The following is a 27,126-nucleotide window of genomic DNA, read 5'->3' as shown; positions in this document are numbered from 1 at the left end:
CTACTAGCCCACTGTTTCAGCTCACATTGGAAAACAGATAGAAATCAGCTGCATCAGAAAAGTAAAGGGAAAACGCATTCCTGTGTCATATGTTTGCACAAGTACTTTTCCCAGCACAGATTCACAAAACGCATTTTTTTCTGCATTCTTGTCTTAGATGCTATCAGTGAAAGAATACAAAATCAGACTGAAGAGTTTGCATTTCAAGATAACATTGCAGGAGAAGACAGAGGAGATAAAGGCTGGACTGCAATGTATCTACAAGGCCTCAGTTGAATTAAAAAGCGGCAAGAAACTGGCGAAGATTTTGGAGGTAACAGACTACTGGTAAATTTAATAAACTGCAGTTCGAATTTCAACCTCTTTCCATGAGCCAAGACAACAACAACTGGGATTGAAAATAATAGCACATTGTTGCAGTGGTTTATTTTGGGCACCGTGTGATTAGTAAGGTACAGCCTCTGATGCTCAGAAGCTTGTGGGTTCATGTCTCACTCCAGGATTTGAGCCGACAATCCTGGCAGACACTGCAGTCTGTGTCACTACACCCTGTATGCTTCACCTGATGCCGGTGTTATGTAGTTACATTGTATACCTTGTATTGCCCTATTATGTATTTTCTTTTATACCCTTTTCTTCTCATGTACTTAATGATCTGTTGAGCTGCTCGCAGAAAAATACTTTTCACTGTACCTCGGTACACGTGACAATAAACAAATCCAATCCAATCCAGTACTGAGGGAGTGCTTTTCTGTTGGAAGTACCATCTTTCAGATGTTACATTAAACCAAGGCCCTACCTGCTGTCTCCGGTGATAGGAAAGATTGCATTTCATAACTTCAGAGTAGGGAGAATATTACTATTATCATGGCTAATATATTCCTCAACTAATACATGGCTAATATATTCCTCAACTAATACATGGCTAATATATTCCTCAACTAATACTATCCAAATAGATGAGCTTTTCATTTGTTTGTCGGACCTTACTTTGTTTATGGCACCTTTTTGTTTCTGTATGGTTCTCTGTTCTCTTCCTCCATGTGGCTTTGTAGGTCTATCTGTGTCTCTCTCTGGGGGGTCTATGTCTCTCTCTCTATGGATCTTTCCTGATGTAAAAGAGTCCCACAGCGAGGTGTCATGTTGCAGCCTGAAGCCTCATGTATCTAATGGGAGATGCAGTGGGGAGTAATCCACTGGAAGAGATTGTGCATAGACAGAAAATCCAGAGCAGAACCTGTTGGCTTCATTTATTAAATTGTTGTGATTTTCCAGCACTCTTATTGCTCCTCAGTAATTGTTTTTTCTCTAACAGTTTGTCCTTGCAATGGGAAACTATCTCAACAATGGTCAACCTAAGAGCCCCAAAACCACGGGTTTTAAAATTAATTTTCTGACAGAGGTGAGCAACAAACAATGACAACTGCTGAGTTCAAATGTAATCAGGAAATTAATTGGTAACATTGTTAATGGAGATTCCCAAGGGGAAAGGAATTGCTGTGCGAGAGGGAAGATGAATGATTAATTAATTAAGTTGACAAACCTGGGATAGTGTGAAGGGATGATGGTGCTAAATGGTGGCAGCACTTACTGCAAGACAAAAAGGGAGTGGTTAATTCTTTTGGTGAAGGGTAATTAATAATATCTGCTGCTGGGGAAAAAATGGAGTGAATGGTTATCAATGTTGACAGACTCTGGGGGAGGAGAGAGTAGTGGTAATTGTGCTGCTTTCCTTGTCGAAAGGGAGACGAGCGGTACCTTGTGCTTGCGCCTTAAGGATTAGATTAACAGTATTTCAAACCTCTCTAATTTGAGTTTCAAAAGCGTCCCCATGCTGTACTTCTCATTTGGCACATATATTTTCTCTCAGCTTGACACCACAAAGACTGTCGATGGGAAATCTACTTTCTTGCACATTCTTGCCAAATCACTGAGCCAGCACTTTCCTGAGCTGCTGGATTTTGCCAAGGAGATTCCAACTGTGGCACTTGCTGCAAAAGGTCAGTTAAAAAAAAGGTCAGTGACTGCCTGAAAGGGAACCAAGTGCTTGTGCTCAGATTATGCAATGGCAAATTATCGAAATCCCAAAATATTGCACTTTGCCAAGAACCCATGAGATCACGAGGCCCTGCACTCAGATGATGTCAAGGTGTTTGAGTGTTGTGGCTGCTCTCATCTGGGTGAAAGGTGAATATTCTGTCACATTGTTGACTTGAGGTTTGCAGATGACTTTGAGGATTCAGGAAGTGAGACATTCCCCACATCTAGCCTGAGTCCTGTTTGGCATCCAAAATGCTGATATGGTTGTCCCAGTTAAACTTCTGGTTAGTGGCAAACTCCAGATATTGAGTATTGGGGTTAGCAGCGGTGATGCTGTTGAAAGTCTTGAAAAATTAATATGGGGATGGTCATTACCTGTGATCTGAATATTGGAAATACGTGGGAGGATTTTTGCTGTAAATCTATACCTGCTGTGTGTAACTATTGTTTATGTGTCTGTTCTTTATGGTAAAAAAATTGCTTGACATTTCCAACTAAACAGCAGGGTTATTGGTGATCTATTGTTTTCAAAGACAAGAATGAGTTTGCTGTTCGCTTCACAGCTACTTTACTAAAAGCTTATTTAGATCTCAAGGCAAGAATAAACTCTGTCAAATTTTGGGGCACACGGTGGCACAGTGGTTAACACTACTGCCTCACAGCGCCAGTCATGCTAAATTGTCCCTTAGGGTGGGGTTACAGAAATAGAACGGGGGATTGGGCCAAGTAGGGTGGTCTTTCAAAGGGTTGATGCAGACTCGATGGGTGAATGTCCTCCTTCTGCACTGTGGGGATTTTATGAAAATTATGGAGAAGTACGGCTCACCCACAATCTATGATATAAGATTTGGAATCATTCAGTGCAGCAAAAGGATGCAGAAGAATGTAGAACTCTCTCTTTTTTTTCCAGTTAATCAGAGAACAATAACTACGGAAATTATTGACATCCACACAACCAGGAAGGACGTACAGACAGCTTGTGAGAGCATGGCAGTCACCGATGAGGACAGATTCTCCACAGTCATGACTGTATCCTTCCAGACAGAAAGCATGGACAAAGTTGCTGTCGATGCATATTATCTTTGTTTATACAGTGTATATCATTGTCATGTAATCTCATGGACTCGTTTTTATTACTCAAGGAGATCAGAGAGGTATTGCCTGGAGTATTGTTTTTCCTTTTTGCTCCTTGATTTTCTTTTTCTTTGCCTCTCTCAGGAGAATACATGGCTGCAGAGTTATGGTGAGTAAACGTGAAATCATGATTTTCCGGTTTTTATAGTGTGTTGCAGGCTTGATGGACCAGCTGTTTTTTTCTTATCCAACAGTTTTGTAGTTTGAGAGATATTGGGCACGATTCTCCCAAAAGGGAACAAAGTCCTCTCATGAGCGCGTTTTGTGTGGGAAACACATGGCTATTCAACGCGATTCGTGTTGAATAAGGGGCTTGGGGGCAAGCATGGTGATGCAGTGGATAGCACGACTGCCGCACAGCGCCGAGGACCTGGGTTTGATCCCGGCTCCGGGTCACTGATCGTGTGGAGTTTACACATTCTCCCCATGTCTGCTTGGTCTCACCCCCACAGCCCAAAGATGTGCAAACTAGGTGGATTGGCCAGGCTAAATTGCCCTTTAATTGGATAAAAAGAATTGGGTACTCCAAAATACAAAAAAAAATAAGGGACCTGAATGGGGAACATGCGGCCTAGGCTGCAAATAGCAGCAGCCCTGTTTTGCACAGTGGGTAACTCTGGCCTCATCACACATGCAAAGAAATGCCAGCTTGGCACCTTGGTGGTGTCAACCTGGCACCCTATAAGTGCCCATGCCAACTGGCAGTGCCAGGCTGGCACCCAGATGGCACTTCCAGGGTACACAGGTGGCACCAGTGCCAGGGTACCATTCTGCCCAACAGGCATGCAGCTGGGGCGTCCAAACCCCTGGGGGATTCCCACAAGTGCTATTCTGCCTGATCCCAGTTTGTGGGGACCAGTGCTGAACGGTGCTCACCCAAGGTATCTGAGGCAAAGAGGTTGAATCCCAAAGCCTCAGGCACCTCGAGAATCTGCACATTAGAGCAAGGCTTACTGCCTCGCTCTAATATGTAGAATTGCTAAAAAGTGATCCTGCCTGTTGTGGGCGGGGTTCACATCGCAACATCTCGCAAGATTGCATTGAATCTCACGAGACATTGCGAGTCGGGTAGATCCCAGGAGCGGGGTGTCTCGGCTTTCAACAGCCTTGCTGCGCATGGCGAGCTGCTTTTTGGGCGCTGTGTGGCCGTTGTCCCCCCCCCCCCCCCTCCCCCAACCAGGCTGTTCCAGTACAGCTATCTACCTGGCAATGTAGAAAACTGCCCAGGTATGTCCTGTACAAGAAACAGGACAAATCCAATCCAGCCAGTTACCGCTCCATCAGTCTACTCTCGATCATCAGTAAAATGGTGGAAGGGATCATCGACAGCTCTACCAAGCAGCACTTACTCAGCATTAACCTGTTCACGGACTCTCTGTTTAGGTTCCGCCAGGGTCACTCAGCTCCTGGCCATTCTACAGCCATGCTTTAAAGATGGACAAAAGAGCTCAGTTTCAGAGGTGAGGTGAGAGTGACTGCTCTTGACAACAAGGCAGCACTTGACTGAGTATGGCACCAAGAAGCCCTAGCACAACTGGAGTCAGTGGGAATCAGGGGGGGAACATTCTGCTGGTTGGAACCATCCCGGCACAGAGGATGATTGTTATGGTGATTGGAGGTTAATCATCTTAGCTCCAAGACATTACTCAGGGTGGTGTCTTAGCTCCAACCACCTTCAGCTGCTTCATTAATGATTTTCCTTCCATCGTAAGTCAAAATGGGGATGTTCGCTGATGACTGCACAATGTTTAGTTTCATTTGTGACTCCTCAAGACACTGTCCGGGGAGGCTGGTACGGGAATCGAACCGTGCTGCTGGCCTGCTTTAAAAGCCAGCGATTTAGCCTGGTGAGCTAAACCAGATGCAGAAATATCTGGACAATATCCAGGCTTGGGCTGACAAATAAGTGACAAGTAACATTCACACCACACCAGTGCCAGTCAATGACCATCTCCAACAAGAAAGGATCTAACCATTGCCCCTTGACATTCAATGGAATTACCATTGCTGAATCCCATGCTATCAACATCCTGGTGGGTTACCACTGGCCACAAACTGAACTGGACTAGCTATATAAATACTGTGGCTACCAGTGCCACCAAAGGATAGGAATCCTGCGGCAAGTAGCTCACCTTTAACTCCCCATGGCACAAGCTAAGAATTAATTAGTATACCGTACTCTCCACTTGCCTGATTGAGTGTAGTTCCAACAGCACTCAAGAAGTGTGACATCATCGAGGACAAAGCAGCCCACTTGTGTGCTACCGCTTCCACAAACATTCAATCACTCCACCACCGGTGAACAGTAGCAGCTGTGTGTACCATCTACAAGGTGAACTGCAGGAACGCACTAAAGTTCCTTAGGCAACACCTTCCAAACCCACGGCCACCACCATCTCGAATAACAAGAGCAGCAGATACCTGGGAACACCACTGCCTGGAGGTGCTCCTCTGTAGTCATCCAGGAGACAAAAATAAAGGTTAAACTAAATTTATTTGAACTCCAAAGTAAAGCCACACCTACAACATACAACACACAACATAAGTGTTCCATTCTGGGACTAACAGGAACTGCTGGTCTGGATCTGGGATGGCATTTAAAGGGCTCGATAATGAGTCCCAGCTGGATAGGTCTGGCTGGATACCATGGGAACTCATACTCCACGAGCCTCATGGAGAGATCATTGAGTAATCCCTTGTGGTCCTCATGAGGTTTTCACATCCCTCTCCTCCCAAATTCAGATCCTCACCCTCGCTCCCATGACCATGAGGGCTCCTTCACCGCTTCGCGTACAGCTTTGAATCCATCGTCAATGGGACCGGATCTGAGCGTCGATAGGCCACTGGTGGATTTAACCCAATGTCAACTTCCGGCTGCAGGTCCGGCATCTCAATCTCCATGTTGGAGCCTGCGTTTTTGTCTTCTTGGACGACATTTGGGTGCACCATGGATTGAGTCCCCCCTGCCTGGTGGTAGGTTCCAAGGACATTGAGGGCTTCACCCCGTCCAGAGTAGTTTCCGCAGTCGAGGTTTCCCTGTTCCGAAGATGGTCCACCTTTTTTTTACAGTCTCCTCGCTGGTCTTGACCTTGTGTGACACAGAGTCGGTCTTCTCAATTGCCACTCCTGGGATCCAAGGAGACCCATCTCCGAAATGTAAATAGAGACGCTATCTTGCAGCCTGAAAGCCCTATCATGTTGTTGGGTGTCATAATTTTTTCTGAGCCTCCTGTTTTGACTTCACCTTCCCACCTACGTTGGGAAATAGTAGACTGAGTCTGGTCTGGCTGCGTCGGCCCATCAGCAATTCTGCTGGTGCAACCCCCCTCGTCACATGTGACGTGGTCCTGTAGTTGAAGAGGAAAGGAGCCAGTTTGGTATCGAGCGAGCCGGTTGTCAGTTTCTTCATACCATTTTTAAATGTTTGGACCACCCGCTCAGTCAATCCATTAGAAGATGGATGGTAGGGCACCGTTTGAATGTGCTTCATCCCATTGGACGTCGCGAATGCCTGGAATTCTCTACTGGTGAAGGGAGTCCTGTTGTCGGACACATGGACCTCTGGTATTCCATGAGTGTAAAATGAATGCCAGAGTTTTTCTATAGAGGCGCTGGAAGTTGTGCAGGACATCCGATGTACGTCCATCCATTTAGAATGGGTGTTGACCAAGATTAAAAATACTGACCCGATAAACGAGCTGGCAAAGTTCACGTGCACCCGTATCCAAAGTCTCCCTGGCCATTCCTACAGGTGTAGCGAGAGGGAGCTTCTGATTCTCCTGACATGACGGGCACTGTTTCACCAAACGTTCAATGTTGGAATCAAGCCCGGGCCACCAGACATAGCTTTTCAAGCAATTTCACCTTGGAGACGCCTGGGTGATCATTGTGGAGCTCCTTCAAGATGGGACACTAGCCAGGGCAAGGGACAACCACTCGAACTCACCACAGGATGATGCCATCTTCCATGCTCAATTTCTGACATTTAGACAGAAGGGCTTCAGGTCTTCCGTAGGGCGTCCTTGAATTCCACCGCTTAGGATCATGTGGCATAGTTTTGCCAGCATGGGGTCTTTCTGGGTCCACATCTGGATCTTCCTGGCAGATACAGGCAGATGCCCATAAAATTTAAAGTCATGATGATCTTGTCCATTCTTGGTGTGGAGGTGGGGGGAGCTTGTGGGTAATGATAGGCGACTCAGGGCGTCAGTCAAGCTATGTGTGTTCGTAGACGGATGCTCAAAGGAGTACTCCTATGCTGCCAACAAGAGTACCCAGCACTGAATCTGAGGCTGAGGCAATGGGTAGGATCACCTTGTCCTATTCAAAAATTCCCAACAGTGGTTTATGGTCCTTGATTATTGTAAAGTGTTGGCCGTAGGCGTATGGATGGAATTTCTTCACTCCAAATATCACAGCCAGGCTCTCTTTTTCAATTTGTGTAGTGTCACTCGGCATCTGCCAGGGTTTGCGACACATACGCAATTGATTGCTTAGTGCCATTGAATAATGGGAGAGGACTGCCCCTACTCCGTACGGAGAGGCAGCGTATGTTAGTACCAGTGGCCTTGTGGGATTGTAGTGTGCCACGATATTGGACGACAGCAGCTGTTGCTTCACCTTCATGAATGCTTCCCCCCTGTGGTGCCTGCCACGACCACTTCTGTTTTTTCTTTAGCAATGCATGTAGGAGTGCCTTTAGGTGGCCAGGTGAGGGATAAATTTCCCATAATAATTGATGAGGCCTAGGAACTACTTCAATTCCATCATAAAAGCAAAATTACTGCGGATGCTGGAATCTGAAACGAAAGGGAAAATGCTGGCAAATCTCAGCAAGTCTGGCAGCATCTGTAGGGAGAGAAAAGAGCTAACGTTTCGAGTCCGATGACTCCTTGTCAAAGCTAACAGACAGAGTGGGAAATATTTATACTGTGGAGTGAGAATGAAAGATGAGTCATAGCCACAGAAACCCAGGGAAACTGGGTGCTAATGGCCACAGATACCAAGGGGAAAGAGTGTTAATGACAGTCCCCAGAGACGACAAAAGATGTGAAAGGTCAAACAGCAGGGAAACTAACATCAGAGGATGAACTGTAGGTGTGGGGGAGGGGAAGGGGGAAGCAAAGAGGAGAAAGGTGCAGGAAAGGTGGATAAGATGGGGGGGGAAAAATGAAATGTATATTAAGAAAGACATGGTAAAAGACAGTTAAAATGAAATGAAAACAAATGGGTTGAAGTGGGGCTGATCATCTGAAGTTGTTGAATTCGATGTTCAGGCCGGAAGGCTGTAGGTCCTCCCCGGGGTTGAACACCCCCAGACCCCCCCCCCCCCCCCCCCCCCAGGCAGCCCCCGGACTCTTCAACCCTGAGGTCCCGCCAGCCCAGAGCATGTTAGAACGGTGCCGGTGGGACTCGGATTTTATCGGACGGCCGCTCGGCCCATTTGGGCCGGAGAATCGCGGCGCCGCTGGAGGATCGCCACTACGGCCGTTTGCAGCGATTCTCTGTGCAGCCCGGAGCCATGAGCGCCCGCCCGTTCTTTCACGGGCGGGAGAATGGCGGCTTGGCGCGATTTGCACGGCCCCCCGCCGATTCTCCGGCCCGGCGGGTGTCGGAGAATCACGCCCAATGTATTTCCTACAGTGTATGAGGGTCCATATCATATGTAGCTCAATATTTGAAAGGTTCTCTAAGTTCTCAAGTTCTGTTTCTGCCTTAACTGGATTGTCAGGCATTCCTGGGGGATGCACAGCCCGTCATCGCTTCCCTTGAGTCCCTGCAGAATCGAGCCATCGAGGAGTTCAATAAAGTCTCGACGTTTTTCGGAGAAGATTCAAAGATGACCACGACTGAAGCCTTCTTCGGGATATTTGCTGAATTTATCACAAAGTTTGAGGTAAAGGTAACTTGGAGCAAATTGGTAGCTATTAGCCACCAATCACATTGAACATTTCCAAAATGTTATGGCTCAGTACAATCATGGGCTCGATTTAACCACCGCGTTGCACCCAGCGCGGATCGGGACGTGCTGGGTGAATAGCTGGAACGGTCATCAGCGAGATGCGCACCGGGCAGAAACCATTTTGCAATTCACCTGGCCCACTCCCAATGGTGAGTTCCAGATCTCACCCAAAAATGGCAACCATATCATTAACCCTCATATGCATTCATTTCAATCTCATTCATGAGATTGAAGTTGAATGCTGTGGCCTTCTGCGAATTACCCGACTCCCCAGCGAGAATCGTGCTGGTGTTGTTTAGTGCTCCTTTTTAGAAATGTGAAGCTGGCTTTTGCGGGAAAGTGATGAGGTGAGTAGCCATTTCTATTTTCCAGCTTGCAGCTGAAGGGCACTGGAGATGTTGCCGGAGTGCGCAGGGAGCTTGGGTGGGGGTAATCATCAGGGGACTTGGCTTGGTCAGGGGGCTGAAGCGGTCTAGGTCAGTGGTTGTCCCTGGGCCAGGGGGATGAGGGGCTTTGCGTCGGTGAAGCCTTCAAGGCAGCTTAATATTGTGGAGACCTATAACAGGGACAACCACAGCCTGTCTGTCTTAACAAATACTTCCAGGACAGAGTCCTGTTGGGCTTCTAACCTGAAAGTCAATATCACCCTCCTTTAACTGTGAGCAGCCTTGAACTTCAGCTGAAGGAGATTGCTAATAAGGAATTGGTCTTGTTAGTTGTGAGGCAATTCACAGCTGCAGCTTGTGTTTGCTGCTTGTTCCTGCTGGTGGCTGCAAATGCCTGGATTTGGAAGGTATTGGAGAAAGAAAGAGACCAACAATCTGCTGTTTCCTCCGTTTTTTGTAGCTGGAAAGAAGGACAATTTTTTCTATGATACCTGGGTCCTGGAACATCAGGCTCATGGGGACGTATAAGTCCAGAAGGCAATCCAGTGCTGTGGGACCTGGTGTATGATAAGATGCTGTGGGACCTGGTACATGACATTAATCTGAATGGGCCACCTGATGATGCTTTTGAAGAAATGCTTTGCAGATTGCTGATGCTTTTGTTGCTGGTGTGTTGAGTGCTGCATGTAATTGGCTTGTCACCACAGGTTAAACACGCTGGAAGTTATGTATGTTCAACTGCACCCTGAGCGCCAGTGGAATACGTGGATGTCAGGATTTGGTTCCAGTGGGATTGGGCCATGTGGAAGGGCCTGCACAGCTGTGTCTTCTGGACAGAGAATGGCACTGCTATGTGGAACAAGTAACACAGTGATGAACAGATCATTTCTACAACAAAATTCTGGACATAACATGTTCACAGGCTTATCCTCTGTTTCTGTTGAGGAACCTGCAAGGGGTGATACCGTGTTTTTTTGTGTGAAAATGAGCTGTTAGAGCTTTGTATTGGTACCAATATGGAATGGTGATGTTTCCTTGTTGTTTAATGGTTAATGTAATATGTGGAATGTTACGTAGTTGATTTTCAAATCTTTGTTACTGTTGACCGTATAATAAACTAAATATTCTCAACTCTCAAGTGCCTCCTCAAGGTCATATGTGCCACATCTTAGAGAATGATTAGTGCATCACTGGTCAAGCAAACTTTGATGCCTGAACATGGACTGAACTCTAGGAGCGTCTGCACCATAGAGGCAGCTGCAAACAATCACACACTAAAAAGCAGGGCTTCAGCACTGTGGACCTTCTCACAACCAAAGGGTAAGTGTGTGATCAGGGGAGGGCACCTGAGCACGCTCTCCCTAATGTTCCTGGCAGAGGTCTGGGGTCGAGGGGCTCCCGATTTGGCCGGGAGTGAGTGTGCCGAGCAAGATTTTCCAGCACAACTGGCTCGCTGGATGGCACTCTGTGAGAAGGCGGGACACATAAGGGTGGGGAGGTTGGGGGATTTGTGGGTTCTGGGATGGAAGCCATAACTGACTGTTGGTCTCTTTCCTTCTCCAATTCCTTCCAGATCAAAAAATGTTTGCTGGTGTCAATCCCACTTAGGCTGCTCTCATATTTCTGGTGGCAGCCAAGGTGGACATACACTGGAGAAGGTAGCAGCAATGATGCAGGCTGGAGGCAGCACGCCATGTGCAGGGCGCCACCGCACACCCTGAAGACCCAGTCGCCCATCAGGATAAGGAGGGACTTGAAGGGGAGGCCCAAGGTGTACGGATGTCATTGGTGATTCAATGAGGTGAAGCACACCATGTGCTGCAAAAGACTGCATCTCATCAGAGAGACTGAGACATCTGTGCCACATCTTCACAGACGTAACACCCCATGGAGGAGGATGACACCCACTCCCGGTGGCCGTGAAGGTCACCGTACCCTTCAGCTTTTATGCCACCAGGTCATTCCAGCACTCGAACCGGGACCTGTGTGGCATTTTGCAATCTACAGCCCACAGGTGCATCCACAAGGTGACGGCTGTTCTGTATGCCTGGGCATCCAACTATATCACCTTCCAGCTAGACCAGGTCCACCAAGATACCTGGGCTGCAGGATTTGCTGCCATCACCGGGATGCTGCAGGTCCAGGGGGCGATCGATGGCATGTATGTTGCCCTGCGAGCACTGGGGCATCAGGGACTGCCATATATTAACAGGAAGAGGTTCCACTCCCTGAATGTTAAGATCATGTGCAACCGCCACCTCCATATCATGCACCTGTGTGTCCGCTACCCAGGAAGGGTATATGACCGCTACATCCTGGAGCATCGGAGATCATGGATGTCTCGAAGGAGCACCCCAGGATGGCAGGTTGGCTCGTGGGGGACAGGGACAAGCTTAGGTGATATCTGATGACACCGGTGCGGGTGCCTGAGACTGAGGCGGAGACCCAATATAATGAGACCCACATTGCCACCTGCACTGACATTGAGAGGTGCATTGCATTGAAAATGTGGTTCCATGCCTGGACTGCTCTGGTGGTATTCTGCAGTACACCCCTCAGAGGGTCTCACTTTATGGTGGTCTGTTCCCTCCACAACCTGGACCAGCAGCAGGGTGACATGCTGGCGGAAGAGGGACGTGTGGCTTTGTCTGAGGCGGTGAACCAAGAGGAATGAGAGGATGTGACCGAGGAGGAGTCGAAGGATGGAGGACAGGCGGCAGCAAATGTCTGACATGCCAGGAGGACCCCCCCCCCCCCCCGACAACGTTTTCCACCCCTCAAGTGTCTGTGTAGCATCACTGCAGGGTGATGGGCCTGTGTTGGCACTGTCAGTGGGTCACGATACAAGGCAAGAAAGTGATGATAACTTGTTGAGCGGAAAGCTCTGGTGCTCCTCAGCTTCTGCAAAAGTTCAACACCTGTCTTTCTGCTGACAGCGCGCTCACACCCATTCTCTGAATGGGGTCTGCATCGGGGGCTTTTGATCTTGGGTCACTGCCCAGCGGGCACGGGTGGGGGGAGTGAAGGGCAACAGGAGGTGGGGTTGCAGGCAAGCCTGTTGTGAGGATTAATGTGACAGAGAATTAACATATATCAGGTGTTACATGTTTTACTAGTCAATATTTGACAATTCCATTCTCCCTAGCTACAGTTAGTGTACCACTCAGTGCTCCTTACTCTTCAAGATCTTTTGTGGTCTGGTGCTATCATGAAGTGTGTCCCCAGAATGCACATCAGAGGGAGAGGCAGCTTGCTGCTTTCCGCACCCTGTAGCCTTTAATGTCCTTAACGGCCAGTCTCTGGATGGCCTGGAACCAGAGGGGCCCAGCCGACTTAGCGGTGTCACAGGCATCGCTGCGCCACCCTGTTCTGTCCACTGCCCTTGAGATGCATCAGTGACAGGAGGAGGGGGATTTGGAAGAACTGACCGCCATCGTTGTGGCAGGCCCTGGGTTGACCTCCAGTGCTTTCTCCTCCCTACGTTCCCCCCTCCCCAGGGCTGGAGGGGTAGTTGAAATGAGCTCCAAAAGTCTCTGAGCCATCTCCTGGAGGCTCCCCATTGTCTGCAATATGGTGTTGACACCCTCAGCGATGCACCTCAGTATCTGGGCCATGCTCGAGACTGAGAAACCCGACCATGTCACTAACCCAGGTCTCTACATTCAGGGGCTTCAAGTCCCTTCACACTAGCAATATCTGTCTCCGGGCTACCAAGGAGGCAAAGGCCAAGACGTCAGCCTCTCTTGCTCCATGGACTCCCGACACTCCAAAAATCTGCACCTCTGGACTCGGCACCACCCTTGTTTTTGCACCGTGGACATGACGTCTGCAAAACCCTGCCAGAATCCTCTAATCTTCGGGCATGCCCAAAACATATGGACATGGTTCCTGGCCCTTCCACACACCTTGCACAACTTTCCTCTATCACAAAGAACATCTGGGCCACCGTCATGTATGCCCAGTGAACCACCTTGAATTGTATCAGGCTGAACCTGGCATATGATGAGGACGTGTTGACCCTGCTCAGAGTGTCCGCGAACAGACCCGCTTCTATCTCCCTCCCCCCCACATCCCGCCCCCTCTAGCTCATCTTCCCATTTGCGCTTTAGCTCATCTATCTGAGTTATCTCCCACTCCATAAGCTCTTTGTAGATATCCGAAAACCTCCCCTCCCCCACCCCCGTTCGAGACACTACCCTGTCCTGTATCCCTGTGGTGGTAGGAGCGGAAAGGTCGAAACCTGCCATCGCACAAAATCCCGTTCTGCAGATAGCGAAACCCTTTCCCTCCCGGCAATTCAAACTTCTCCTACAAATCCTCCCAACAGGAAATACCCCATCTATAAATAAATCTCCCATCCTCTTGATCCCTGCTCTCTGCCACCTCCGAAACCCCCCATCCAACCTCCCCGGGACAAACCGGTGATTATTACTAATTGGAACCCAGACTGATGCTTCCTCCACTGCCCCCAGACACTCAGGGCCGCCACTACCACCAGGCTTGTGGAGTACCGGGCCGGCAAGAGTGGCAGAGATGCTATTATCAATGCCCCCAAAACTTGTGCCCTTACACGATGCCACCTTTACTCGCTCCCACACCAATCTCCGTCCCCCACTTCCTAATCATGGCTATGTTTGCCACCCAGTAATAGTTGCTAAAGTTCAGCAGCGCCAGCCCACCCTCCCCTTGACTACGCTCCAGGAGAACTTTCTTTACTCGCAGGGTTTTACCCGCCCACCCAAAACCAGAGATCACCCTATTTACCCGTTTAAAAATGGCCTTTGGGATAAAGATAGGAGGCACTGGAAAACAAACAAAAATCTAGGAAGGACCGTCATTTTCATGGTCTGTATCCTCCCAGTGACAGAGGGAACATGTCCCACCTTCGAAAGTCCTCCTTCATTTGTTCCACTAGCCGGATCAAATTTAGTTTATGTAGCAGCTCCCATTCCCGTACCACCTGGATTCCCAAATAGCGGAAACTCCTTCCCACCACTCTGAACAGCAACTCCCCCAGTCTCCTCTCTTGCCCCCTTGCCTGGATCGCAAACATCTCACTTTTACCCATATTCAATTTGCATCCCGAAAACCGGCCAAATTCCCCTAAGATCTGCATAATCTCCCCCATTCCTCCTAACAGGTTGGAAATATACAGGAGTATGCGTATAGCGAGACCCTGTGTTCCACCCCCCACCCCGGACTATCCTCTGCCAATGATCTGATGCTCTTAGCGCCATTGCCAGTGGCTCTATGGTCAAAGCAACAGCAATGGGGAGAGGGGACATGCTTGCCTTGTCCTTCGGTGCAGTTTAAGGTAGCTCGACGTCAGCCGATTCGTTCATACACTCGCCACAGGTGCCTGGTACAACAACCGAACTCCGTCAATGAAGCCCTGCCCAAACCCGAACTGTCCCAACCCCTCCCAGAAATAATTCCACTCTACCCGGTCGAAGGCCTTTTCCGCGTCCATAGTGACCACCACCTCCATCTCCCTCCCCTCGGGCATCATGATCACATTTAAGAGCCTTCCAACATTGGCCGTTAGCTGCCTGCCCTTAACAAATGCCGTCTTGTCTTCCCCTATCACCTCCGGGACACAGTCTTCTATCCTTGAGGCCAAGATTTTAGCCAACAGTTTGGCATTCATGTTCAATAGGGAGATTGGCCTGTATGACCCGCATAGCCTTGGGTCCTTCTCCCATTTCAGGATCAGTGAGATCGAGGCCTGTGACATTGTTGGAGGAAGAACACCCCGCTCCCTTACCTCATTAAATGCCCTCACCAGCAGCGGGCCCACCATTCCAGAAAACCTCTTGTAAAATTCCACTGGGTAGCCATCCAGACCCGGGGCCTTACCCGACTGCATGGCCTCCAGTCCCTCTACTATTTCTTCAATCCCAATTGGGGCTCCCAGCCCCTCCACCAACCCTTCCTCCACCTTTGGAAACTCCAACCCTTCCAAAAACTGCCTCATCCCCTCCACCCCAGCTGGGGGTTCCGACTCATACAGCCAACTGTAAAACTCCTTATACACCCCGTTCACCCCTGCTGGGTCCAAGACCGTATTCCCTCCTCTGCCCTTCACCCTTCCTATCTCCTTGGCCGCCTCCCTTTTCCTTAGCTGGTGTGCAAGCATCGTGCTGGCCTTCTCCCCATACTCATATCACCCCCCTCGACTTCCTCAATTGCTCCACCACCTTTCCTGTAGATAACAGACCAAACCTCTGCCCCTCCATCAATAACCCTGCCTCCGGGGGCCTCCGAATATCTCCTGTACACCTGGAGTATTTCCCTAACCAGCCTATGTATCTCTGCTCGCTCCACCTTCTTATGGGACCGTATCGAGATTAGCTCCCCTCTGACCACTGCCTTCAGCGCTTCCCAAACCGTTGTTGCCAAGACTTACCCCATGTCATTTATTTCCAAATAGTTCTGGAAGGCCTCCCTCGCATGCCCGCACACCCTCTCATTTGCTAACAGTCCTACGTCCAATCTCCATTGCGGGGGCTGACCACCCTCCTTGCTCACCCTTAGATCCACCCAGTGTGGGGCATGGTCCGACACAGCAATCGCTGAATACTTGGTATCCACCACCCCCGCCAGTAAAGCCCTGGAAAAAATCGATACGGGAGTATACTTTGTGGACATGGGAAAAGAAAGAAAACTCCTTCGCCAAGCATTTTTGGCACCATCTCCTGCACCTGAAGCCTCTGGGACTCCTCCCATCGACTTTTCTGTTGCTGGAATATCGCTGCCACTCCCTTGTAAATGTCATGACTCTGGCCTATTGATGCGACCATCAATTCACTCAAAGACACGAGTAGAAGCAAACCAAGATTTTAATCAGCTTAGAACAGAGCCTGCCTGCGACTAGTACAATACTGTGGACAACCTACAGGTCAACTGCTCTTTATACTTCCTTTCAAGGGGAGGAGCCATGGGCGGAGCCCGTGCAAGCCCCAACATATCCCCCTGTGGGTGAAGCCACACAGTGGCCTAGAGGTGGAGCCGACAAGGTCCACAACATAACATAGCTGTAACACAATGGCAGAACATGATACTAATACACTGGTGAATTACTAGTACTATATATTCACCCCACCTATCTATGTGTTGGTTTGTGTAGGCTTGAGAGATGAACAGACACTTCCAACACAGATGAAGGTTCAACTCAATTTTATTAACTACTTCTAACTAACTAACACACGATGACTGTGGGTCTAAATAATGCTAACTTGAACTAGAGACCTAAGCCTTGTTCGAACCAGTTGATTCTGTCAGCACGTGTTGTGAGTCCGTGCTGGGCTGAATAAGTTCCTGTTACACTCCGAGGCAGCACCCAGAATGGGTGGGAACCGTGGTGCCCTCTGCCTTTATAATGTGTGTATTCTAACTGGTGATTGGCTGCGGTTTTTGTACATGTTGATTGGTCCCTGTGTGTGTCCATCAGTGTGTGTCTGCACCATGATATATTGGTATATATTATGACATCCTCCCTTTTATAAAAAAATGCTGATCTAGGCATGTGCTAATAAATAGTGTTGGTGTGTGGAGAATGTACCTAGCTACGTGTGAGGTGCGAAGACAAATGTACAAGGTTATATACAGGGAACAAGACTATTTACAGAGGAAGGTGCTTGGTGCAGATGACTACCATGAACTGGAACAACCAACGAATCTATTTACAAATCACTGGATAACGAATGCAACAACAAAGAATATGGGAAAAAGAACATTTCAAAAAGTCCACATGTGTGCAAAGTTCATAAGTTCAGTCTCTGAGGTTGGCGACGAACTCTGGTTGACCGCCTCAAGGGTGGGGCAATGGCTGGCACCTCAGGAGCCGGGAGGGCTGCAGCACTGTCAGGGGTAGGCAGAGCGACCAGAAGCGCCACACAGTCCACGGCGGGATCAGTGGAAGAGCTGGTCGGAGGATCCCGCGTCGCCCTGGAACCAGGCGAAGAGCACGCCTGTTGCGGCGCCGAATGGATCCATCCAGTAAGCGGACCAGGAAGGAGCGAGGGGCCACCTGCTTTAGAACGACAGCAGGCGCAGACCAGCCGCCATCCGGGAGGTGGATGCGAACCTTGTCGCGTGGATGGATGTCAGGAAGGTCAGCAGCCCGTGAGTCGTATGAAGTTTTCTGCTGCAGTCGAGACATGTGCATGCGGTGGAGCACGGGGACATGGTCAATGTTGGGAGCACGAATTGATGGCACCATCGTTCTGAGGGTGCGGTTCATTAGCAGCTGAGCAGGCGACAGGCCGGTTGAGAGCGGGGCGGAGCGATATGCCAGCAGAGCAAGATGGAAATCTGAGCCGGCGTCAGCGGCCTTGCTGAGGAGCCGCTTTATGATGTGAACCCCCTTTTCCGCCTCCCCATTGGATTGGGGGTGTAGGGGACTGGACGTCACATGCTGGAAATTGTAGGGTCGGGCGAAGCCGGCCCATTCCTGGCTCGCAAAACAGGGGCCATTGTCCGACATGACCGTCAGCGGAATGCCATGTCGGGCAAATGTCTCCTTACACGCCCTGATCACAGCCAAGGATGTGAGGTTGTGCAGCCTGATGACCTCCGGGTAACTGGAGAAGTAGTTGATGATGATGACGTATGCCCAATGCATGGAACAAGTCAATGCCCACTTTGGTCCAAGGCGATGTGACGAGCTCATGGGGCATCAGGGTCTCCCGTGGTTGGGCGGGCTGAAAACGCTGGCAGGTAGAGCAGTTGAGCACCACATTGGCGATGTCATCATTGATGCCCGGCCAGTAGATGGCCTCTCTGGCCCTGCGGCCGCACTTCTCCATCCCTAAGTGCCCTTCATGGAGCTGCTCCAACACCAGCTGGCGCATGCTTTATGGGACAACGATGCGATCCAATTTCAGGAGCACCCCGTCGACAACCGCCAGGTCACCGCGGACGTTGTAAAATTGCGGGCATTGGCCCTTGAGCCACCCGTCCGACATTAGGCGCATCACCCGCTGCAGAAGTGGATCAGCCGCTGCCTTGCGGCGAATTTGCATCAGTCGTGCATCCGTAGCTGGCAAATGCGAGGCTGCAAACTGGACGTGAGCGTCTATTTGGCAAATGAAGCCGTCATGATCACATTGAGTTGGGATTGACCTTGAAAGACCATCGGCAACGGCAAGGTCTTTGCCGGGGTATAGATTAGTTGAAAGTCGTACCTGCGCAGCTTGAGTAAGATACGCTGGAGGCGTGGCGTCATATCATTCAGGTCCTTCTTGATAATATTTACAAGGGGGCGGTGGTCTGTTTCGACCGTGAACTGCGGAAGCCCATAGGCGTAGTCGTGGAACTTCACGACACCGGTGAGAAGGCCGAGACACTCTTTCTCGATTTGCGCATAGCGTCGCTCTGTTGGAGGCATCGCCTGCGACGCATACGCAACGGGGGCCCATGACGAGGCCTCGTCTCGTTGCAGGAGCACGGCACCAATGCCCGACTGACTGGCATCAGTAGAGATTTTGGTCTTTTTTGTCGGGTCGAAAAAGGCCAACACTGTGGCCGTGGAAAGCTTGGCCTTCAGCTCCTGCCATTCACGCTCGTGAGCAGGGAGCCATTGGAAATCTGTGGTTTTGCGAATCAGGTCTCTGAGGGCCGTGGTGTGTGAAGCAAGATTCGGGATGAACTTCCCAAGGAAGTTCACCACCCCCAGGAACCGGAGAACCCCTTTCTTGTCCTCGGGCGTCTTCATGGACGTGATTGCTGCAATCTTGTCCTCGTCCGGACGCATCCCCTGGTGGGAGATGTGATCCCCAGAAACTTGATGCTTGACTGGCCGATGGAGCACTTGGCCCTATTGCGGCGGAGGCCGTGTTCGTGGATGCGCCTGAAAACACGCTGAAGGCGGGCAGTGTGTTCCTGCAGGGTGGTTGACCAGACGATAATATCGTCAACATATACCCGGACGCCGTCGATCCCCTCCATCATCTGCTCCATGATCCGGTGGAAAACTTTGGACGTAGAGATGATGCCGAATGGCATCCGGTTGTAGCAGAACCTGCCAAAGGGTGTGTTGAACGTACACAGCTTCCTGCTTGACTCATCGAGTTGGATCTGCCAGAAACCCTTCGAGGCATCCAGTTTTGAGAATAGCTTGGCGTGGGCCATCTCGGACGTGAGCTCCTCCCGTTTCGGAATCGGGTAGTGCTCCCGCATGATATTCTGATTTAAATCTTTCGGATCAATACAGATCCGCAGCTCGCCGGATGGCTTCTTGACACAGACCATGGAGCTTACCCAGTCTGTGGGTTCTGTGACCCTAGAGATGACTCCTTGGTCCAGGAGGTCCTGGAGCTGTTGCTTGAGGGGAGCTGGGACTCTGCGAGGTGCGTGAACGACAGGCGTGGCGTTGGGCTTGAGTAAGATTTTGTACATGTAGGGGAGCGTGCCCATGCCTTCGAAGACATCATGGTATTGTTGGATGATGGAGTCGAGCTGCGCCCTGAAGTCTGTGTCAGAGGTTGCAGGTATATCGCTTGAAGAGAGAGAGTGTACTCTCTGCACTAAGTGGAGCAGCTTGCATGCCTGCGCACCAAGCAAGGAGGCTTTTGAGGCAGCAACAATCTCGAATGGAGAATGACTGTGTGAGCACGATGTGTCACCTCAAGGCGGCAGGAGCCGCTGGCGGCAATGGCATTGACATTGTAGTCCAGCAATTTACAGGCAGATGGCAGGACAGCAGGCTGTACGCAGAGCTTGCGGAAATCAGATGACGCGATGAGATTGACAGAAGCGCCAGTGTCCAGGCGGAACCTGACAGGGGACCGGTTGACCGTAAGGGTGGCACACCACTCATCATCCTGGCTGACGCTGTGGACGTGGACAGGTTCAGTGCCACGGTTGGGGGACATCCTGTTGGTAGTAATGACGCCGATTTGGAACGGGACCTGTGGGTCATTGCAGGCATAGTCGGAATCAAGGTGTAGAGTAGGTTCATTGCTGGCAGGCTGGATAGCCCTGACGTCTCTATGGGGCTGAGTGGACCTTCGAAAAGCAGCAGGCATGGAAGATCTGCACATTGCAGCGTACTGGCCTCCTTTGCCACACTGCAGGTAGCGTCGGGACTTCGCGGAACATTGCCGCTTTAAGTCGGCGGAGCCGCAGTTGCTGCATGCCAACACATCGGGACGTTCGTCGCGCCACCGCGCATACGCGGGGCGATCCAGCGTAGCGCGCACCTGCACGAAGCATTCCGTGACGTCAGCGATCTCGCTGCATGTGGGTGCGGGACTCCACGAAAAACACGCGAAATGGCCGCCATCATTCAGGTCCAGAGCCTGAAGAGATTTTATCATCTGGACCCGTTCTGCCCCGTAGGGGGCGAGCCGCGCCGTTTCAGCAGCCTGGATGCATGACTAACGCGTAGAGGCATGTTCATGAAGCACACAGGTCTCAATGGCCGTGGAGAGAGTGAGCTGCTTTACTTTTAGTAGCTGTTGGCGCAGGGGCTCAGATTGAACATCAAAAACAATCTGGTCACGGAGCATGGAGTCGGAGGTGGACCCATAGTTGCAGGACTGCGCAAGGATGCGGAGGTGGGTAATAAAGGACTGGAAAGGCTCGTCCTTACCCTGAGTTCGCTGCTGGAACATGTATCTCTTTAAGCTCTCGTTGACCAGCAGTGGCTGTCGAACTTCAGAATTATGGTCTTGAACTTCGATTTGTCCTCCCCCCTCATCGAAGGTTAGCGAGTTGTAAATGTGCAGAGCATGGTCACCGGCTGTGAAGAGGAAGAGAGCAATCTTACGTGCGTCCGAGGCAGCTTCCAGGTCCCTGGCTTCGAGGTACAGCTGGAAGCGCTGTTTGAAAAGTTTCCAGTTGGAGCCCAGATTCCCTGCAATGTGGAGAGGCGGCGGCGGGCGAACGGAGTCCATTCCGTAGGATGGCTGGAGACAGGTGGAAGGCAGATCACTGAAGGGTAGGTCTCAGAAGTGTGAGCATTCCTTAACTCCTGGTATCATGATGTGTTGGCTAGTGTAGGCTTGAGAGATGAACAGATACTTCCAACACAGATGAAGGTTCAACTCAATTTTATTAACTACTTCTAACTAACTAACACACGATGACTGTGGGTTTAAATAATGCTAACTTGAACTAGATACCTAAGCCTTGTCCGAACCAGTTGATTTTGTCAGCACATGTTGTGAGTCCGTGCTGGGCTGAATAAGTTCCTGTTACACTCAGAGGCAGCACCCAGAATGAACGGGAACCGTGGTGCCCTCTGCCTTTATAGTGTGTGTATTCTAACTGGTGATTGGCTGCGGTGTTTGTACATGTTGATTGGTCCCTGTGTGTGTCCATCAGTGTGTGTCTGCACCATGATACATTGGTATATATTATGACACTATCTTTTGCATAAGCTCTGGGTGAACCTTGCCCAAGAGGTTTGGTATCTGACTGGGACCCAGCTGAGTTCTGGGATTCAGCAGATCTCCGACTGCTGACTTGCTTCAATGTTCCTGCCTCCACCGGATATACATCAGCAACTGTGTGGTGCTCATTAGACTGTGTACCAGAAGCTAGTCCACTGATGCCACCCACCCAGGGGTGTTTCTCCACACTGGTGGAATGGGGGTGATAGCTGTGACGCCTCAATGGTTTCTGTGAAGCTCTCCTCTGAGTTGGTCTCTTGGGCACGGCGGGGGAGAATGACTCCGGGTAGCCGAGCCTCCTCAGATGGAAATCCTGTGACACAATGGACATGTGGTCAGTGAGAAGGAAGGTCTGTTGTATCTGACATGAATAACTCACTTGAGGCAGGTCACCTGGGTGAAGGAACAGTGGATCCTCACCTCTGTGGCGCAGACCAACTTCGCTGTTGGTGACTACTCTCTCCTTGGACAACCCCGCAATGTACAGGGCCCGTTCCTGATAAGGGGTGGGGACTTGGATCTCTGGCATTACCCCCCACACACACACACACACACTCCAACGTAGCCCTTTTCTGGGCTATCTTCTCCTCCGGGGACAATAGGAAGGCAGTATGAGCCGCACACTTGATGGGGCAGGGTGGTCTATGGCAGGTTGCATGTGTGGGCATCGCACCTGGACATGAAGGGGTTGTGCTGGTGGATGCCAGGGTGAGGAACAAGCATGAAAATCAGATGTGGGGAGGGTACAAGGTGTCAGCCAGTGATTTATGGGGGTGGGGATTTGGAAATTTGAGGGGCGGCGATTTGGAAATTTGAGGGGCGGCGGGCAGAACTGATGCCTGGGGACATGTGAGAACTTACCCTTGCAGTTTAGTAGAGGTCAGTGGTGGTCTTCTGACATTGGACGGCAGTGACAGCTACTGCCACTGTCTCCCAGGCGACATTGCTGACCGTGCTGCTGGCGCTCCGACCCCCTAGGGGGAACAAGCTGGCCCGCCTCTCATCCAGTGTCAAGAAGCTAGGTCAGCATTGCCAAAGAGAGGAACAGGTCTGCGTGCTGCATGCTTGTGTGTTGACTGGAAGTGAGTGGTGAGGGAATGTTTAAAAGCAGTTCCCTCTTGTTAGCGACGAGAAGCTGAGACATGAGTCAGGTGAATCAGACTACGAGGGAACCAGCAATGTCGGGAATCTTGTGGATGCTCATTTTTAACACTAAATACCGTTGAATACGGGCTGTGATCTCACCAATGCGACCGTCACGAAACACTCTGCCAAACGCGCCCAAAATTACACTTTGAAATTTTTCTGATAAAACTCAGTAATTTTATGAAATACCTCTCCTACAATGGAAACAGTCTCTCATCTTCCTTTCGGTTTTATGAAATTTTATATTTGGCCGTGTGATATACATATGATACATGCTTAATATAGAAAAAGGAAATGGGTGATATATATGAAGACATCTATGGACAAATGAAGAGATATGTGGCACACATAATACATAATTCAGGATAAACTGAAGTTTACTGAAAGTGGAGGATAGGAGATCAGGCAGGACAGCATTGGAACAACTAGGGCTGGAGGTGATGAAGACATGGATAAAGGGTTCCAGCAGCAGATGGGTTAAGATAGGGATGGAAGGGAGGGTGTGGTAAGGTGAAGTTATGGAGGTGGATGTGGGACCATGTGATGTTGCATAAGAGCTATGCAGGAAGAAACATCTGAAATCATAGGTCATCTGTTTTGTAATAAACTACATGGAAGAATGTGACCAGGAAATACAATATATGTTATTCGGTTATATGGTTATGTGGTGCACATGAAGGGAAAATGAGATATATACCTAGTACAAGGATGTATGATAGACATATTAAAAAATGGTGCAGATAATATATTTAGGGATGGTCATTTTACTCTGTGTATAATAATCTGTTATAGATGGGTGTTAATATATAACTGAACAGATGACATACATCCAGGAAAATATGATAGCTACATTATATGCAAAAGGTAGAGAAGGAATATATGATAATCCAGGGAACAAACATTTGGAAAGTATTCTACAATGCAGCATTCTGAGATCATGCTATTGTATCTGAATGTGGAAGATGGTGATGGGATGGAAATGTGTAGAATGTTTGTCAAAGATAGCTGTTAAGTTAAAAGAAGAATGACAAGAATACGACAGAATCAAAAGGGTGTGATTACAGATTAAATTTAGCAATGAGAAACGTAATAAAGTTGACTACCAGCTCAAGGTGAAACAATTAGATAGTGAGCAGAAGTTGAAAAGGAATATGATTTGATAATCACAGGGTGAATCAAGAGGGAGGGTAAAAGTACAACTTGTTTAATGAGGTGACTCATTTCCAGATTTCAGTTTCTGCTTTCCTGATGGCATAGTTAGCCTAACATCAGGAGTAGGGAAAATGCTAGAATCCATTATAAAGATTGTGACAACTGATTACATGGAAAATAAAGGTAGGAATGGCTAGAATCAGCATGGATTTATGAAAAGAAAATCATGTTTGACAAACCTGTTAAGAGTTTTTTGAGGATGTAACTATAAAGAAGAACCAGTGGACGTGGTGTATTTGAATTTTTTAGAAGACTTTCGATAAGATTCCACACAGGAGTTTGCTTGGCAAAATTAGAACACATGGGATTGAGGGCAATAAAATGGTCTGGATTGAGGTTTGGTTACTGGGCAGAAAACAGAGTAGCAATAAACAGATCATTCTCAGGTTGGCAGGCTGTGAATCGTAAGGTGTCGTAAGATTCAGTTATTCACAATCTATATCAATGATTTGGATGTTGCGACCAAATGTAATATTTCCAAGTTTGCTGATGCCACAAAATTTGGTGATTTAAGGGGATTTCGACAGGATTTAAGTGAGTGGGTAAGAACATGACAAATGGAATATAATGTGTAAAAAATGTGAAGTTATCCACATTGTTAGGATACATTTATGCAGAGAGAGAAATTGGGAAATGTTGATGTCCAAAAGGACCTGGTGTCCTTGTTCATTGTTAACTAATTGTTAGTGGCACTAGCAATTAGAAAGGCAAATTACATGTTGGCCTTTTTTGGAAGGGGCTTTGAGTACACGAGTAAAGAGATCTTGCTGTAGCTGTACAGAGCCTTGTTGAGACCTCACCTGCAGTATTGTGTGCAGTTTGATCTCCTTATCTAAGGAAGGATATACTTCCCAGAGGGTGAGTGCAAAAAATGTTCACCAGACTGATTCCTGGAATTGGGGAGGCACTCCTGGGGCGGGATTCTCTGACCCCCCCCGCCGGGTTGGAGAATCGGCGGGGGTCGGTGTGAATCCCGCCCCCGCCGTTCTCCGAATTCTCCGGTCCCCCAAAAGTCGGCGAGGCGTGAATCGCGCCGCCCGCCTCAGAGAATGGCGGGGACTGGCGCGACTCAATGGGCCCCGGGGCTGCCCGAATTCTCCGGCTCGCGATGGGCCAAAGTCCCGCCCGTTTTTTGCCACTCCTGCTGACGTAGATCAGACGAGGTCCCTTACCACCGGGACCTGGCGGCGTGGGGGGGGGGGGGGGGGGGCGCGGGGTGATCTGGCCCCAGGGGGTGCCCCCACGGTGGCCTGGCCCGCGATTGGGGCCCACCGATCCGCGGGCGGGCCTGTGCCATGGGGGCACTCGTTTCCTACGCGTCGGCCGTGTCAGCCTCCGCGATGGCCAACGATAGGTGACCCCCCCGCGCATGCGCGGGGATGACGTCAGCAGCCGTTGACGCTCCTGCGCATGCGCGGACTCTCGTAGGCCGGCGGAGTCCCTTCGGCCCTGGCTGGCGTGGCGCCAAAGGCCTTCCACTCCAGCCGGCGGGGCGCAAACCACTCCGGCGTCGGCCTAGCCCCTGAAGGTGCGGAGGATTCTGCACCTTTGGGGCGGGCCGACGCCGGAGTGGTTCACGCCACTCCGTCCCGCCAGGACCACCCGCTCCGCCGAGTACGGGAGAATCCCGCCCCTGGAATTGTGGAGGCACTATCAGGAGAGATTGAGGAGACTGGGCCTGTATTCTCTACAGTTTAGAAGAATGAGAGGTAATTACATTGATCATACAAAATAAATACAGGAAGTATGTTTCCTGGGGGTCTAGCACCAGGGAACACAGTCTCAGAATAAGAAGTAGGCCATTTAGGACTGAGATGAGGAGGAATTTCTTTGCTCATACAGTGGTGAATCTTTGGAATTCTCTACTCAGAGGGCTGTGGATACTCAGGGCTCGATTCAACCAAATGGGAACAAAGTCCCATAATGAGCTCGTTTAGCCGTTTTCCCAGCACTCGCATTGCCGAGAAACACGTGGCGATTGAACACGATTTGCAGATTAAGGACCAGATAAGGTTGAGTAAGGGGTGGGTGGAAACCCATTCATGGGGAGAAAGTACAAATTCCACACACAAAGTCACCCAAGGCTGGAAATGAACCTGGGCCCCTGATGTTGTGAGGCAGTAGTGCTAACCACTGTGTCACCGTGCTGCCCTTAGCTTGGAGCCCACACAGTATGAACATCTCCACCACACAGCCAGCTACCACCCTTCTGATGGGAAGGTACAAGGCTCACTCAATGAGGACACTTACAGGAGACCCCACTGGGAGAAACAGAAAGGGGGCCACAGAGCCCATCGCTAACGCCTGTTGTGGTAGCTGCAGTACCCTAGTTAGCAGGGATGGGTGGTGAGGATAGGGGCTTCCCAAATCAAAGGCCGGGTGCTAGTCACTTATGGGGACAGGGATACAATTTGGACAACATGACCACAAATGGGCCGGGGGAGGTTGGGGGTGGGGGGTTGTTGAGGGTGGCGCAGCAATACAACTCAGGCTGACCATATCATTTGGTGGCTTTTCATGTTCAGGGGAATCGTCGCCTTGGTGACAGTCTCTGTCCCTCCCCATTGTCCCCGCAGAGAAATGGAATTTGGCACTCAACCAGCAATGCTTGCTATCTACCTAGTCGTTGCTACCGTCGTGGATGCATGGTGGCGAGAGTAGCAGGGCCAGTCCAGGGAAGACCCTGCACAGCAGGAGCCTGCACCAGAGCAATAGGGACCAGCCAGTGAGGCTCAAGTCCCAGCTGGCCAACAGGCTGAGGAGGAGGTGCAAAGGTGCACCATATCAGGCCACCGTTTATACGTCGCTGCTTGTCCTTTGAGGTGATGCTGAACTACGTGTGCCGTCGCCG

General features: G+C 49.9%; 1 protein-coding gene across 1 annotated transcript in view; it reads left to right on the top strand.

Annotated features, from left to right (window-relative positions):
- LOC119978118 (delphilin-like) overlaps positions 1–27,126 on the top strand; it is a 202,580-nt gene that overhangs the window by 171,537 nt on the left and 3,917 nt on the right. Inside the window, exons 18-22 of the mRNA XM_038819519.1 lie at positions 158–313; positions 1,316–1,402; positions 1,871–2,000; positions 2,951–3,069; positions 8,906–9,070. Coding sequence (XP_038675447.1) covers positions 158–313; positions 1,316–1,402; positions 1,871–2,000; positions 2,951–3,069; positions 8,906–9,070 — 657 coding nt within the window. The remainder of the gene's footprint in view (positions 1–157; positions 314–1,315; positions 1,403–1,870; positions 2,001–2,950; positions 3,070–8,905; positions 9,071–27,126) is intronic.

The sequence above is a fragment of the Scyliorhinus canicula genome, chromosome 15 (assembly GCF_902713615.1).
Source record: "Scyliorhinus canicula chromosome 15, sScyCan1.1, whole genome shotgun sequence".
In the NCBI taxonomy this organism is placed as follows: Eukaryota; Metazoa; Chordata; class Chondrichthyes; order Carcharhiniformes; family Scyliorhinidae; genus Scyliorhinus; species Scyliorhinus canicula.
The sequence above is the reverse complement of the archived record's forward strand: the minus strand, read 5'-3'. Positions and strand labels throughout refer to the sequence as shown.